The sequence below is a fragment of the Bos indicus genome, chromosome 3 (genome assembly GCF_029378745.1).
Source record: "Bos indicus isolate NIAB-ARS_2022 breed Sahiwal x Tharparkar chromosome 3, NIAB-ARS_B.indTharparkar_mat_pri_1.0, whole genome shotgun sequence".
NCBI lineage: Eukaryota > Metazoa > Chordata > Mammalia > Artiodactyla > Bovidae > Bos > Bos indicus.
The window spans coordinates 8,834,559-8,852,114 of record NC_091762.1 but is presented as its reverse complement, the minus strand read 5'-3'; the positions used below and the strand labels follow the sequence as shown (position 1 = coordinate 8,852,114).

At 42.4% G+C, this 17,556-nt stretch overlaps 1 protein-coding gene across 3 annotated transcripts in view; it reads right to left on the bottom strand.

Moving 5' to 3' along the window:
* The window catches only part of CD244 (CD244 molecule), a 38,132-nt gene extending 21,420 nt beyond the window's left edge, over positions 1-16,712 (bottom strand). Inside the window, exon 1 of one of the 3 annotated variants that reach the window (XR_011565081.1) lies at positions 16,316-16,712. Coding sequence is in view for 2 of the 3 variants with exons in the window: in XM_019987677.2 (XP_019843236.2) it covers positions 16,316-16,376 (61 nt within the window). In the remaining variant the exon portion in view is untranslated. The remainder of the gene's footprint in view (positions 1-16,315) is intronic. The other 2 variants (XM_019987677.2, XM_019987687.2) reach the window with 2 other exon arrangements.
* Positions 16,713-17,556: the final 844 nt, after the last annotated feature.

Below are 17,556 nucleotides of genomic sequence, written 5' to 3'. Positions count from 1 at the left end.
CAACTCTCACATCCATACATGGCCACTGGAAAAACCATAGCCTTGACTAGACGAACCTTTGTTGGCAAAGTCATGTCTCTGCTTTTGAATATGCTATCTAGGTTGGTCATAACTTTCCTTCCAAGGAGTAATCGTCTTCTAATTTCATGGCTGCAGTCACCATCCGCAGTGATTTTGGAGCCCAGAAAAATAAAGTCTGACACTGTTTCCACTGTTACCCCATCTATTTCCCATGAAGTGATGGGACCGGATGCCATGATCTTCGTTTTCTGAATGTTGAGCTTTATCCACTTTCACCTTCATCAGGAGGCTTTTGAGTTCCTCTTCACTTTCTGCCATAAGGGTGGTGTCATCTGCATATCTGAGGTTATTGATATTTCTCCCGGCAATCTTGATTCCAGCTTGTGTTTCTTCCAGTCCAGCGTTTCTCATGATGTACTCTGCATATAAGTTAAATAAACAGGGTGACAATATATAGCCTTGACAAACTCCTTTTCCTATTTGGAACCAGTCTGTTGTTCCATGTCCAGTTCTAACTATTGCTTCCTGACCTGGATACAAATTTCTCAAGAGGCAGATCAGGTGGTCTGGTATTCCCATCTCTTTCAGAATTTCCCACAGTTTATTGTGATCCACACAGTCAAAGATTTTGGCATAGTCAATAAAGCAGAAATAGATGTTTTTCTGGAACTCTCTTGCTTTTTTGATGATCCAGTGGATGTTGGCAATTTGATCTCTGGTTCCTCTGCCTTTTCTAAAACCAGCTTGAAAACTAAAGTTACATATGCCCTATGGCCCACAAGAGTATTTCTTGTGAATACTCAAGAAAATGTATGCAAGAAAGCTCATAATGGCTTTATTCATAATAATTCAAGAAGGGGGGGGAATCCCAAATACCAGTCATCATTAGCTGAGTAAATAAATCATGTTATATTCATATAATGGAAAATTAAACATCAATGAAAAAGAATAAACTACTCTACAAGCAAAAATGTGGATGGATCTTATCAACATGGTTATTAATAAAGAAATGTTTTACTTCTTGAGATGGGTGGTGGTTACATGTACATATATATGTAAAAGTTCATCTACATGTACAAGAATGAAATTAGAATACTCCCTAACACCATACATAAGAATAAACTCAAAATGGATTAAAGACCTAAATGTAAGGCCAGACACTATAAAACTCAGAGGATAATATAGGCAGAACACTCTCTGACATAAATCACACAAGATCTTTTCTCACACCACCTAAAGTAATGAATATATAAAATAAAAATAAACAAATTAGACCCAACCAAACTTAAAAGCTTTTGCACAACAAAAGAAACCATAAATAAGACAAATGAAAATCCTCAGGATGGGAGAAAATATTTGCAAATGAAGCAAGGGATTAGTCTCCAAAACATAAAATCATTGTTTAATATTAAAAAAAATCCAATCAACAATCAATAATGACTGGAAGATTTAAATAGACATTTCTCCAAAGAAAACATACAGATGGACAATAAACACATGAAAAGATGCTCAACATCATTAATTATTAGAGAAACACAAATGAAAACTATAATGAGTTACCACCTCACACTGATCAGAATGGCCATCATTAAAATATCTACAAACAATAAATGCTGGAGAGGATGTGGAGAAGAGGGAATCCTCTTACACTGTTGGTGGGAATGTGGTTTGGCGTAGCCACTATGAAGAATGGTATGGAGGTTCTTAATACAGCTGCCACATGGCCCAGCAATCCCACTCCTGTGCATATACCTGAGTAAACCATAATTCCAAAAGATACATGCACCCAATGTTTATTGAAGCACTATTTCCAATAGTCAGGATATGGAAGCAAACTAAATGTCCATCAGTAGAGGAATGGATAAAGAGGATGAGGCATGTATATACAATGCCGTATTACTCAGCCATAAAAAGGCATGAAATTGTGCCATTTGGACAGACGGCACAGATGTGGATGGACCTAGAGACTGTCATACAGAGTGAAGTGAGTCAGAAAGAAAAAAACAAATATCATATACTAACACACATACTAACACATTCCACATATATGTGAAATCTAGAAAATTACACAGAGGAACCTATTTGCAAAGCAGAAAGAGACACAGACATAGAGAACAAATGTATGGACACTAAGCAGGGAAAGGGAGAGAGGAATGAATTGGGAGATTAGGGTTGACATAAAGACACTGCTGATGTTATGTATAAAACAGATAACTAATGGGAGCCTACTGTATAGCACAGCGAACGCTACTCAGTGCTCTGTGGTGACCAAATGGGAAGGAAATTTTAAAAAGGGGGGGATAAATATATCCTTATGGCTGATTCACCTTGCTGCACAGCAGAAAATAATATAACATAATATAAATTTTTTTCAGTTCAAGCTGTTTATGTAAACTTTTTGTATATTACTATATTTTATATTTTGATAAAATATGAAAAAGGAGTTATTACTACCCTTCAGAGAGCTGTTTTGATCATTTAACTAAGTAATATGTACTTTGATAAGAGCAAAGTGTGGTATTGCCACTTGTGGAAACACTACCAGAGCAAGAGTGGAATTACTAGCAAGCTAATTATTAGAAAAGTCTTCCTGATACGTAACTCAAATGACAACCAGAAATCAGTGGATTGGAAACTTTCACAAGTAAAACCGACTAGAAAGTAGGCTAGGTAAATTTACAGGTTGATGAAGATTTCCTAAACCCATAGTACATCTATAAGAATCAGTGAGCTCCTTTGAGACAATGAGAAGACTATTCACTCCTGTACTCAACAAGTATCTACTGAATAATCTCTATGTGTCAGAAATTGTTCTAGGGAAGATATGTTAATCTCAACACTTGATCTTTGGGGCCTGTTAATTCCCTGTTGCAGGGGACAGGGGAGATGGCCTGTGACTCATAAGGGTATGTGATATCATCCCTGGCCTCTGCCCACTAGATGCCAGCACCCCTGCCCCAGTCATAACAACAACAAAAAAAATGTTTTAGACATTTCCAATTGTCCCTTGGGGGGCAAAATTGAGACCCACTGTTCAGGGGCATTGAACTAGAAAAGTGAGCAAGAAAGATAAGATCCCTGCACTTGTGAAGTTTAAACTTCAGTTACACACCGTAAATAAGAGAAAAATGAAACAAGATCCTTTCAGAGAAGCATAAGTGCCATGAAAGTAGTTTTAAAAGATAATATAACAGTAATTGGTAGATTCATGACCAGAGAAGGTGACGTTTGAGCTAAGAAATGAAAGATATGCAGAATTCAAGCAGGAGGGAAGCTATAGAAAAAGCATTCCAAGTAGGGGGAACCACAGCTTCAAGGGCCCTCTGGGGACAGGGAATCAAGCAGAAGATGCAGCCCTTAGGCAGAATATTAGAGATAGAATTAAGAGAGATGGAAATACATATATATCATAAGTCTTAATTTTCCAGAAACAGGACATCACGTTCACAGACTATGGAAACAGGACACAATTTTTTTAAAAAATTACATCCAAGAGATTAGCCCAGGCAAGTAGAGTTGGGGAGAATTGTGAATAGAATGGTACAGGGAAAGATGGAAATGCCCCCAGTATATCACAAGCAGATGCTAAAGGAAGGGCTTCCCGGGTGGCTCAGTGGTAAAGAATCCTCCTGCCAATGCAGGAGATGTGAGTTCAATCCCTGGGTCAGGAAGATCTTCTGGAGGAGGAAATGGCAACCCACTCCAGTATTCTTGCCTAAACAAATCCCATGGACAGAGGAGCCTGGCAGGCCACAGTCCATGAGGTTGCAAAGAATCAGACATGACTGAGTACACAGGGACACGCACAAAGGAAGATATAGAACTCCCAAGACTGCTTAACTGACAATAGCAGTATCAGTCAAATGAAGGGTAAAGGGTAAGACCCAGTGGGGAGGGAACCACATCAATGGAGACACATTTCATTGGCCAGGCACTGGGCTAAGTAATGGGTATCCAAATTTCCACCCCACCTAAGGCAGTAAAGGGCTTCCCAGCTGGCACTAGTGGTAAAGAATCCATCTGCCAATGCAGGAGACAGAAGAGACACAGGTTTGATCCCTGGGTGAGGAAGATCCCCTGGAGGAGGGCATGGCAACCCACTCCAGTATTCTTGTCTGGAGAGTCCCATGGACAGAGGAAACTGGCAGGCTCCAGTCCAGAGAGTCGCAAAGGGTCAGACATGACTGTAGCAACTGAGCACACACGCAAGGCAGTAAAGAACTCAGGCTGCAGATGGCTCCTGAGTATTCCATGGTGGTAACTCCAAGAGCAATAATAAAAGCCAAGTTTGGGACTTTCCTGGTGGTCCAGTGGTTAAGAGTTCGCCGTCCAGTGCAGGGAACGTGGGTTTGATCCCTGGTCAGGGAACTAAGATAGCACACACCGTGGGGCAACTAAGCCCATGGGCCACAAGTAGAGAAGCCCAGGAGCCACAAAGAAGGATCTCACATACCTCACCTGAGACCCAATGCAGCCAAAAAAGAAAAAAACAAGTTTAAGGGCTCTCAAGCATGGGTGCCAGAAGTCCTTAATACAAAACCAAAATTTATAGGGCAGGGCATGATTTTCAATAAGGAATGAAAGCCAAATAATAAGAAGAGAACAGGATCAAAACAGAAGCATGTAAGGATAATGTGGAAGCTGTGAAGAGCCACAGTTACTAGTGCATGCACGGAGGCATCTTACTGGCCCAAAGGCGGGGAAGAAGTTCAGCCAATACACCAAAGAAAGCTCTCCATGTTGCTCAGAGCTGTTACGATTACTGTTGCTCATATCATATCTGCAAGAAGGTATTTGCAATATCACTCCTATTTTAGAGAATAGGATTGTTAAGGGCACTGGGCAAAGACATAAAAAAAAGTTACAGTCTCTGTTTTACTATGCATACCGTCTAGAGGAAAAGAGCCAAAAACTTGATGTGAGCTGTGCTATGAGGGTATGCCAAGGTGTGACACAAGAATAAGGAAAGCGTGCATTATTTTTCCCTGGGGCATTAAGAATGGCTTCCCAGAGGAGGTGACCTAGCTGTTGCTTGGGGCACCCACACCGGCCAGGGAGATAGCGAAAGGTGTATGGAATAGGGCATCAGAGACAGAGCAGCCGCATATGTGTGGATACCCATGTCTCTGACTTACAGGTCTGCTAAGGATGGGTCAAAAGCTCTCTCCAACAGGTTTGGAGAGTGGAATGATAGAACATGAGTTTAATTTTAGAGGGTTGTGATGGTTTTATTTTACTTTTACCTTTTTTTTAAATTGAGAGGTAGCACAAAATTAAAGTGTACCTAAGATATAAACATAATATAATGAATAATTATAAATTCCTATATAACCACCACCAGATCAAAACATAGAGTCTTCAGGACTTCCCTGGTTGCACAGTGGGATAAGAGTTCACCTGCCAATGCAGGGGACACAGGTCTGATCCCAGATCCTGGAAGATCCCGCATGATGAGGAGCAACCAAGCCGGTGCACCACAGCTACTGAAGCTTGCAGGCTCTAGGGCCCGTGAGCCACAGCTGAGACCCTGTGCCACAACTCCTGAAGCCCACACGCCCTAGAACCAGCAAGTCGCAGCTACTGAGCCGGTGTTCTGCAACTACTGAAGCCTGTGCTCTGCAACAAGAGAAGCCACTACAATGTGAAGCCCGCATACCGAAACTAGAGAATAGCCCCCACCCTGCACAGCTAGAGAAAGCCCACAAGCAGCAAAGACCCAGCGCAGCCAAAAATGAAAAAATAAAATGAATTTAAAATAAATGTATTTGACAGTGTATGCAAGTCAAAAAATAAAATAAAGGAACTAGAGCCTTCATTCTAGTTCTCTTTCACTGTGACAAAATTGAATAGAAAGTACACAAGGAGTGATTAAGCTATAGACTAGACTACTAAATACTTAAGGAATCAAATGTGTGATCTACACTTCTGATGCTATGCTGCCTTTGTGGTCATTTTTAAATTACACTGTTCTATTTTCTTTTACTTTCATGTGAATTGTATCAGTTTGTACACTTACAAAGGGTCTGTCTCCAAATAAAAAGGGGCTAGGAAAGAAACTACCAGAGGAAGAACATCAGGTGTTATTTTGCTTTGTTGGTTTGGTTTTTGTGAGGTAATGGAAATATACACATATGTACATTATATATATTTATATACACATATATATGTCATTTTTATATACATAAAAGTCTCTCTCCACCCCCTGTTCCTGGCACAGAGTTTCTGATACTTGTAATTTCCCAGTGATAAAGGCATCTTTTGCTTTAGTATTTAGTCTTTGATCCCCATCCCTGACACAGGGCTCCTAAAACCTTTGTAAATTCCTTAGTAAGAAGAGCACCAGGACCATCCTTTATTTTATTAAAATGACTCTGGGGACTTCCCTGGTGGTCCAGTGGTTAAGAATCCACCTGCCAATGCAGGGGACACAGATCAACCCCTACTCGGGTGAGATCTCACATGCTGCAGGACAACTAAGACCATGCACAGCAACTCCCGAGGCCCAACACTCTAGAGGCCATGCTCTGCAACAAGAGAAGGCACTGCAATGAGAAGCCTCGCACTGCAACTAGAGAGCAGCCTCCACTCTCCACAACTAGAGAAAAGCCTGCAGGTAGCAATGAAGACCCAGTGCAGCCAAAAAGTTAAATAATATTTTTTAAAAAATTTTAAAAGGTGACTCAAGGTGGACTCAGGTGGGAGGGGTTGGGCAAAAAAAAACAAAAGGCCAAGCCATGATTAAAAGCTTGAAATTTTCAGCCACATTCCCCATCCTTCAGAGGAGGGACAGAGAATGGAAATGGAGTTAATAGGAGCTAATAGTTAATAACTGATCACATCTAAATGAAGAAGCCCTCACAAAATCCCAATAGCATGAGTTTAGTGGAGCTTCCAGCTTGGTGAACCCCAACTCCAAGAAAACAGAAGCTCCCTTTCAGACCTTTCCCTGTGTATCTCTTCATCTGGCTGTTCATCTGTACCTTTTTTTCATATTATTTAATAAACTTGGAAATGTGTTTCCTTGAGTTCTATGAACTGCTCTAGCAAATTAATTGAACCAGAAGACGAGGTCACTGGAATCTCCGATCTACAACCCGGGCTTGAGACTGGTGTCTCAAATATCAGGGGGAGGCAATCTTGTGGGAACAGAGCCCTTAACCTGTGAGCTCTAACTCTGTCTCTAGGCAGATGGTGTCAGAACCGAGCCAAATTGTAGGACACCCAGCTGGTGTCACAGAAGATTTGTTGGTGTGGGGAAAAAATCACATACACATTCAGTGACCAGAGGTACCAGAAGGAAAGTGTTCTGTATGAGTAGTAAAAGAGACACTTGGGAAAGAAAAACACAGCAGAGGAAAGCTGGGTGGTATTCCAACATAGATTTTTAAATGGCAGGATAATGAACTAAGAGCAGAGAACCAACAGAAAAGGAACAGCTGAAGAAAGATCAGAGGTATCATGGACTGGGCATGTCCTGGATGGCCTCCTAGAAGAAGCCATGCTGTCCAGAGCACAAGGACTGACCAAGGACAGGAGGAGAGCTCCCTAAACACGGAGCAGAGGCGAGTGTGGTTGCTTAAGGGAGATAAGGTGAGGTCAGCTGACATTAAGGGATTGTTGATGGGGTTGGCAGAATTCCTAACCGGGATCTCCATTTCCTTGGAGAAGGAGAGTGTAGGCCAACAGAGGCTGTGATGATGGAAAAGGATCTTGAAGAGACAGTGAAGGTTTGGAATCACCCCTTTGGAGAATGGGGAAAGCTGTAGATCAGAAACAAGGATTCCCAGGACACCTGTGGACCCAGCTGAAATTGAAGACTCTCAGTCTGTAGTTGCTCTTTCTTGTTGAATATTCTTCTGCAGCCCTCAACAGCCCAGTGTGGGGGAAAGGAAGATATTTCAGGGTGAGGCAGGGCTGGACAGGGAGGCAGATAGGGTGAGGTTGCCCTGGGAGGGATACAGCAAAAAGGTGAGTGGGCGTGTAACTGATGCAGAAAGACCTGGTCCCTGTCCCTGAGGGCCATGCGTGCCAAAGAGAGAGACAATAAATGCCAGTGTGGAAAGGTAACTCAACAGAAGTTCTCACATGCTTAGTGAGAGGTAGAGGTGGCCGCAACAAGTGGCAGGGGAGAGGCCGCAGCAGGTTCCGGTGGCCAGAGGAGGCCCCCGGGGTTGCTGCCGCCCCCGCTGTTAGCACTCAGCAACTTCGAGGCCCCTTTTCCGGTGGTTAAGAAAGAATGGGGTAAAACAACTCTGCAAAGGGAGGACAGAGCTGCTGCCTGCAGAACCACGCAGTGTCCACATCAGCCCAGCTTCCTCTGATGTGGACGTGCTGATCTGAGGAAGTGGAGGTGGGAGGAAGGGGAGGTGGGAGGAAGGGTGTGGCTTGAGCCCCGGGAGAGGGGGCAGGAGAGAGAACATACAACTTTCAGAAAAGTCTAACTTCCCCTAGCCAGCAAAGGATGTTGAGGTTTTCTCAGTTCTGGGTTATGACACCAGGCTTGGGGTGAGGCAACAGAAGGGGTTCCTGACGTGGACTGAGTGGAAAAAGCTCAGTGAGTTCCCCAAAGTGCTGGGGCAGGTCTGGCTGTAGTCAAGGCAAAATTATGAAGTACATAAAATATCCTCCAGTTCCACAACCCACTTTATCACCTCTCTTCTCAGTCTAGCCCCACCCTTGGGAGCTTCCTACTGACTTCTCCTCTCAGATAAAGCAACTTCTCCTCCCCAACCCACCCCCATCCCCTCCCCCACCCCATGTGAAATTTACCTAGCTTAGGTCCCACTCTTTGTATCAGTTAACTGAATCATCCCATTTGTAATACTGTCTTTCTCCAAGATAAATGTGTATTTGCTTCTCATGGTTCCTTATTCAAATCTGTGTTTTCCCTTCTTCTGTTTTGGCTCTTCCTCTGCTTATCTTGTCCTTCTACCTTACTCCTCTCTCCTGAACTCTTCTTCTTCTTCTTATTTATTTATTTATTTGGGGCTGTGCTGGGTCTTTGTTCCTATGCTCAGGCTTTCTCTAGCTGTGTTGAGTGTGGGCCACTCTCTAGTTGTGGTATCCAGGCTTCTCATTGCAGTGGCTTCTCCTATTGCAGATCATGGGCTCTAGGTGCTCGGGCTTCAGTAGTTGTGGCACAGGACCTTGGTTGCTCTGTGTCATGTGGGATCTTCCGGGACCAGGAATTGAACTTGTGTCTCTTGCATTGCAAGGCAAACTCTTAACCACAGGACCACCAGAGAAGTCTCATCCTGAACTCTTGCTTATCCTTCAAGGCCACTTCCCCAGTGTCCCTACCTAGAAGGAATTTCCATCTTCTTTGCACCCTTTGTGCTTGAGATTAATCTGCCTGTCAGTGACACGTAGCATTTTCTGTCCTCCCTTAGAGTTGATATTATACAGGCCTATTTTCCTCTGTCTGAAAGATTCTTAATGTTTCATCTTTGTTTCCTCTACAAAATCTTACATAGTTCTTGGAACATAGGAAGGGTTTAATGAAATGTTCAGTTGATTAAATAATTAATTAAATTCAGTTCCCAGAAATGACTCTTTGTAGGAATTTCGTGCAGAATACCAGGGAAGCCACAGATATGTGGTTCCCCTGGCTTTGACTTTCACCTTTCAGGCGTCACAGCCCTGAGCTTTCATTTCCCATTTGCAGGTCTGAGAACACAAAGCTGGTGACCCTGAAGCTACTTGGAACTCTCACACACTACTTGGTTCAGCCACTTGGCAAAAGAGTTTGGCAGCATCTGCTATATGTATATATACATACAGGGATTCTACCCCCAGAGATACACCCAACAGGCATGCATGCACCAAAAGCCTCATAGGGGACTTCCCTGGCTGTCCAGTGGTTTAGATTTTGTACTTTCACTGCAGAAGGTGCAAGTTTGATCCCTGGTCAAGAACTAAGATCCTGAGTTCCACACAGCACAGCCAAAGAAAGAAGAAAGAAAAATGGCTGATAGCAGTGTGATTATAATAGGGAAAAACTTTGGGAACAACCCAAAGGTTCATCAATAGTAGAATACATGCATAAACTATTGTACAGTCATTCTATAGAATACAGCCATAAAAACAACCAGCTACAAGTGAAAACAGAGATAAATCTCATCAGCTGTTGAGCAAAAGAAGCCAAATGCAAGAGTACATAATTATGATTCCATTTATATACAGGCAAAACTAACTATGATGTTAGAAGTCAAAAGAGTAGTTATATTTGTGGAAGACAGAGGAGATAACAAAGGGAGAGAGCATGTGGTAGATACATGGGTGTATTCACTTAACAATAACTCATTACCATGTATGTTTATAGTTTTGTGCACATCTCTGCACACATCTCATTAAGACAATGGTCCAGCTACCTCTGGAGATATTTCTACAGAACTGGTTCCCTCTGGTAGTGCTGCAGCCCTGAGTTTCCTGAGTCCTCATCTCTCTCCTATACACAGGAACTTCACTGTTCATGCTTTGTTTAAGGGGAAGTATAAAGAGGAAAAGATGGACAAAAACGAATCCAGTCTTCTTAGAACTTACCTGGATCCCAGCCAAAGCATTTGCAATCAGTGACTCCCACCTGAGAAGTGAAAGTTTCAACACAAACTTCAGGAACAGTCTGCAGCCTTCAGAGCTGTCTGTAAGATGCTGTCCCTGACCTTATTTATTTATTTTTTTGTCCAGCACATCTCACCCCAAACCTTGCAGCTCCTGGGCATTGACAGTCTCTGGTGTGTCCTTTGGAGTTTCCTCTGAATGCGTAGCCAAAATCTGAATTTAGGATTCAAAGTGAACTTTAGGGCTCAAGTCCACTCTTATGAGCAGTGATTTGAAGTTCCTTGCTCCCCAACACAACTGACCCAAAAAATCATCCCAATCTTCCTCTAAGATGTCTGAAAATAATTCATTTATTTTCTCAACTAACGTGGTTTGAGCACTTGCTGTGTTAGGCACTTTGTTGTGCGCTAACCACAACTGTAACTGTATGTTAATTGGTGTAAATGGTGTAGGCTCTATGAACGAACGAGTTGTGTGCTTATTCACATCTGAATCCTCAGTTTCTAGCCCAGCACCTGGTGCAGAGCTACTCAAAGCATATCCAGGGAAGGAATGGGAATAGAGAGGGAGATGCTGTTGTGAAAACAGACTATTTTACAATACAGTATAATCACGTGCTTCAATGTCTTGAATACATGTTGCCTTAAGTTAAAAATGTTGACGTCTATGTATGTGTACTTATAACTGATTCAAGCTGTTGTACAGCAGAAACTAACACATTGTAAAGAAACTATCCTCCAATTGAAAAAATTAAAGCAAAAAGAGAAGCAAGTGACACAAACTGCTAAAACATTTTCCAAAAATATTTAACATGGTAGCCATCTAGAAGGCATATTTGATAAATTGTCAGAAACTTTAAGAGAATAAAAACACAAATTTACAGAGCATACCTGCCTATGAAATTACATACACAGGACTCTATGAGAAATAAATGTGTTAGTCATTTTTTGAATAACAAATGCCTGTGCACTGCTTATCTGTGTGTTTTTTCAGTGAAAACTCAAAATAAGCTTTAATAAATACTTGTTTTTTTTTTCAGTTTTTAAAAAATTCTTTTTTTTTCATTGAAGAATAATTGATTTACAACATTGTGTTGGTTTCTCCCATACATTAATGTGAATCAGCCACAGGTATACATATGTCCTCTTCCTTTGGAACCTCCCTCCCACCTCCTACCCCATTCCACCCCTCTAGATTGTCACAGAGCACCAGAAAATCCCTGAGTCAACAGAAAATCCCCACTGGCTATCTATTGAGATTAAATCTACTCATGAAGAAGATGCTCTGAAGATTATTGAAATGACACCAAAGATGGTGCAACCTGAGAAGCCATGTAGAAGACAGTAGCAGCTGACTTTGATAGAATTGACTTCAAATTTGAAAAAAGTTCTGCTCTAAGATGCTATCAAATTGTATTATATACTCCAGAAAAACCACTCATGACAGAAAGAGTTAATGCATTCTGAAAACTTTGATATTGTCTTATTTTAAGAAAACATAAAAGTTCTTTTAAGACTGTGCAATATCAATCTATTCATCTCATTCAAAGATTTTTATGTCAAAAATATTTTCATATACCAATAGTAAAAGAAAAAATGTTGAAGTCTCCCTAAGATCTTGGTTATGACAACGAGAAACCCTGAGAAAAGGGTCACACTTAAAACTTTATCATCTTATCTTGGCATGCTCTAACTCACTTTCTATTCCATTAATGAGAGTTCAACAAAGGATTACCAAATAATCTCTCTCTTCTTCACTCTGACTACAAAACTAAGTGAAATACATGCCCTGCTTCCAAAGAGCTGAATAACATAAACTTGCAGTTTGGAGTTCTTGTAATAACTCAACATTTCTCTAAGCACTTTATATACTATCTCTCATCTAATCCTCACACATCTCCTCAGAAGCAGGCACCAGTGTTAATTTCATGTTTTGAATGAAAAATTGAGAAACAAGAGGTTGGTTAACTTCCTCAAGGCCATAGAGATGATACATGCTTTAAAATTAAAAAAAAAAAAGAAAGAAAGGAAAAATATCATAAAATAACACATTTTTTAAACTATGAGAGAATAATGAAAGTTTGAATACTAAATAAACTATTTGGTCTTAATTAAGAAAAAATAAATAAATAATTAAAAATAAATAAATGAAATTTACCAAACCAATACAATATTGTAAAGTTAAAAAAAAATAAATTAAATTTTAAAAATAAATTAAAAAAATAAAATTTAAAACAGTTTTCCCAAAGAAACTCTGGTAGGCCAATAAACTCACTTTATTCTATGGATTATTTAAAGTATTCACTCATTCAAAAAAAAATAAATAAAGTATTCACTCATTCAATAAATATTTATTGAGGATATACTTGTGCCAGATACGGCTCAAGATGCTGGAGATACAGGAGTGAACAAAACAAAAGCCCTGCCTTCATGGATCTTACACTCTAATAAGGTGAAGTGGAAACTGGGAGACAGAAAATACAACAAAAATAAACATATAGTATGTAAAATGGAGACGAGCATACAGAGAAAAATAAGCCAAGAGGGAGACAAGGAGTTGCAAGATGGAGGGGCTGTTTTTAGTGGAAAAGATATCATTGCGGAGGTAGTGCCTGAGCAGAATAAGGACTCAAACCTCACAGAAAATGAGGAGGAAGCAGCATTCCACATAGAAAACAGTGCAAAGCCCCAGTGAAACAAGTGTGGGGGCCATCAGGTCAGCAAGACTGAAATGCAGTGAGAGGGGCAGAGAAGAAGAGGTAATGGTCAGGGAGGCTGGATCCCACGCACCATTGTGAAATGTATGGCTTTTACTCTCTGAGAAGTGAGAGAGCTTTGGAAGACTTTTGCAAAGCATAATAGGAACTTCTTACACATATGTGATGCATACTGAATTCTTCAGTAAACCAAGTTTTAGAAAAAAAGGTTTCACTCTCATTGTGTCTCCAGATTGGATGCACTGAAAAAGACATGCTATCACTTTTGTGGTATTCCTGCCAAAAAGGCATGACCTGAATCTTATGACCAAACATCAGACAAACTCAGATTGTAGAACTCTCTAGAAAACAACTGACTTGTACTCCAAAAATGTTGATGTTATAAAATATGCCGAAAGTTTAGGGAATGACTGTAGATTAAAGATGACCAAAAAGACACAGCAACTGGAACTTCCCTGGTCCAGTGGTTAAGAATCTGCCTTGCAATGCAGGTGATGCAGATGTGATCCTTGGTTGAGGAACTAATTTACCACGTACCTTGGAGCAACTAAGCCTGCATGTCTCAGGTGCTGAAGCCCGAGAGACACAATTGCTAGTAGAAAGTTTAGTTCATGCACTGCAATGAAAGATCCACATGAAGCGAAGAAGATCTTTGCACCACAAGTAAGACCCAATACAGCCAAATAAATAAATAACTTAAAAAACAGACATAATAACTGAAGGCAATACATGATCCTGGTTGGATTCTGGATGGGAAAAGAGATGTTATAGCACACCTGGGGCTTCCCAGGTGGTTCTAATAGTAAAGAACCCGCCTGCCAATACAGGAGACTAGGAAACGTGGGTTCGATCCCTAGGTTGGGAAGATCCCCTGAAGGAGGGCATGGCAACCCACCCCAGTATTCTTGCCTGGAGAATCTCATGGACAGAAGAGCCCAATGGTCTATGTCACACAGAGTAGGACACGACTTAAGTGACTTAGCAAGCACGCACACAGCACTGGGGGAACATTTGGTAATATTTAAATATGTATTATATATTTGATTGCATTGATGTTAAATGTACTACATTTTATAACTGTGCTGATATCATGATATGGGGACATTCTTGTTTTTCGAAGATGTGTGCTAAAATAGTTAAGAGTAAAAAGGGGTGATGTCTGCAATTTACCCTTGAATATTCCACAAAAATAATTATTATTATACAGCTATTCACACATGCATATATTTGGAGAGAAAGAGAAATAAAGCAAATGTGATAAAATGTTAACAACTGGTGAATCTAGATGAAGGAAATACAAGAATTCTTTGTACTATTCTTGCAACTTCCCTGAAATGTCAAAATTATTTTAAACTAAGAAGTTTAAAAATTGAAACAAATAATTATAGCAGTTTCAGTCAACTTATACAAGGCCAGCCCCACAGACACAGTGTATAGCAAGATGAGAGAAAAGTTCCGTGAGGCCAAAGTCCATCCCTTCCAGTGCTCAAAGAATCGCTACCTGGCTTCCCCCTGCAATGGATTTAGCATGGCCATGCCCAGAGACAGTGCCACAAGGATGGAGGGAGCAACACATAGGCTCATGATCTCAGAGTCAGCCCCGACCTTCTGTTCCTGCACCCCCAAAGCCAGGCATCAAACCCTGTGGGCCCTACCTTGGCTTTCAAGTTTCTAATCTAGCTTTCTTACCTGGGATCCTGTATCTTTGGATCCCCCTAGCCCACACACATGAGCCCCAGGCTCCAGACTTCTCTCTCTGCTCCCTGTTCCTCATCACACCCTGCCCTACTCCACCTGTACTCATACAAATGCCAGAGCCTAGAATGTATCTTCTTGAAGGATATCTGAGTGCCAGGGGCTCAGTGATTGAACTGGGTACCCAGGGACAGCCTGTAACAGGCCCTAAACAAACATTTCCCTGTACCTCAGTTTCCTCCCTTTGCAACCAAGTGTGCCTTCCTCTCATTCCACCTCCATTCACCATGCCCCGCAAAGAGTTACTGATTTAAAATGCAGGCTCCAAGTTTCAGAGCATCCTAGACAAGGTTGGAGAGAAAGGGGGAGCACCCCTCACTGAGATTCCCTGCCCCCTCATTTGTTGGCTCAGGGCCCAGCTGAGAGTTTTCAGTTTGCTATGGAACTTCCTAGTATGTCTCCTTCTCTTCCCTTCTCCGCCCCCTGCCCCCAGCCAAAGTGAAAGTGTAGGTCATTCAGTCGTGTTCAACTCTTGGTGATCCCATGGACTTCTACCTGCCAGGCTCCTCTGTGCATAAAACTCTGCAGGCAAGAATACTGGAGCAGGTAGCCATTCTCTTCTCTTGAGGATCTTCCCAACCCAGAAATCAAACCCCAGTCTCCCTCATTGTGGACAGATTCTTTACCAACTGAGCCACTAGGGAAGCCCCCAGCCAACATTTCCCTAATAATTTTCAGGCTCCCTTGGCCTCTGGGCTGCTGACAGAGTTGATGGAGGGACCAGCCCTTGCAAATAAAGCCTCTGTTCGGGCCTTTGTCTCACGCCTCCTATCCCCCTCCCCGCCCTCCACACCGCCTATTGCTTGCCAGGGCTCAACTTTTCTGCCTCAGCGAATAATCTGTCGGTCTCTGAGCTCCAGAACCACCCGACTTCCTTTGAGAAACCCAAGTTCATGGCCGCTTCTTGTCTCTTTTGGCAACTGCACCAAACGAGAGGATATTTCATTCTTACAGACAGCAGGGAGGACAATTTCTCCCCCCTAGACAGAAAGGAAAACTGAAGCTGGTGGGAAGGACTCACCTTGCCGAGGTGGCCTGGATTGCTGATGGCATGGCCAGATGCACACTTCTCAAGGACCTCCCAACCCACTGCCAGCCTTTGCTGTCTGACCCAGCCTGCCCAGAGCTTCAGGGAGCTGCTCCGAGTCACAGGTCCAGGTGACCATGTAAGCAGCACAATCCAGAGGCTCACATCCTGATTTCCCTGAAGGCCACAGCTCCTGGTCCATGCCAGCCCACCCCTACCAGGCTGGGCCTCCTTACCTTGGCCCTGATGTCCCTTGATGAGCAGGAGGAGTGTGAGGGCAAGCACTTGCCCCAGCATGCCCACAGAACAGATGTGAGACGCTGACAGAGGGGTCAAGCCAGCTCCTCTCCCACCAGATACTCTGCCTTGCACAAGCTCAGCAGCCACCCATCAGCAGAAGGGTGACAGGGAGCAGAACTCTGTCGGGCTTCAGCCACAGTTTCCTCAGCTTGAGGATGTTCTCATCAGCTGAACGCTAGCAGGGTTGTTGAGGAAGCCCCAGTCCCTGGACCTGGTCTGATAGTTCCCACAAGCTAAACTTGCGAAGTTCGCCTCAAGTGGGCGGATGCTCAGCATACACTGTGACTCACAAAACCAACTTATAAATCTTGTCCTGAGCTCTGCCCCAGCCCAGCTGCTTTATTTAAAGGACAGATGCCCAAGAAAGTTTTCAATCTTCTGCACCCTACTGGCAATATAGAGAAAACTATATGGGGACCAAACAGCCATTATGTAAGCCTGTCCAATCCCAACAGACATTGTGAAGGCGAAAGAGAGAGGGTTTGGGAAGGATGTAGATTGAAAAGTGGATCACTAGACAAATAGGTGAAATGTTGAAGGAGACAAGTAAAGGCACTAGAAAAATCCAGCAGGCCTGGGGATTTTCTGAAGGTTGATACCAAAGTTTCAACCTTAAGCACATCCAAATTAAAATGTTTCCATAATAATATCCTTTTGCCTAGTTTCTGATCTGTACTTTTAAATTCCTTCCCTTACTCTTTTTCTACTTTCCCATAATAGTTCTTTCTTCTCACCTTCTCTCACCCAGACAGCATGCAGACCCATTTTTGCTGCCCCCCAACACACACTTTGATCCCACCCTCCAGAAAGGCCAGACGGCATTTGACTCTTCACACCGCCATGGAGGGGTGGAGGCATCCCACTTTCCCCAGAACTCAATAGCTTTGAGGCCGCACCCAGAGTTCTATGCCCTTTTTCTTCTGCTTTCCCCTCAGCAGAAAATATTTTCAGTTCCCTTCAGTTCAGCCCTTCTCCTTTTTCATCTGTTGATCCATTTCCAGTCACTGTGTCTGAAGTTGGGCTGAGGGGAGGCAGAATGCAAGACTTGCCTGCCAAAAAAAAAAGGCAGCAATGATTTTCTGGGTCGAACACTGGATTTGCAGTCAAGAATGTAGGTTTCCCAGGTGGCACTAGTGGTAAAGATTCCACCTGCCAATGCAGGAGACCTAAGAGACAC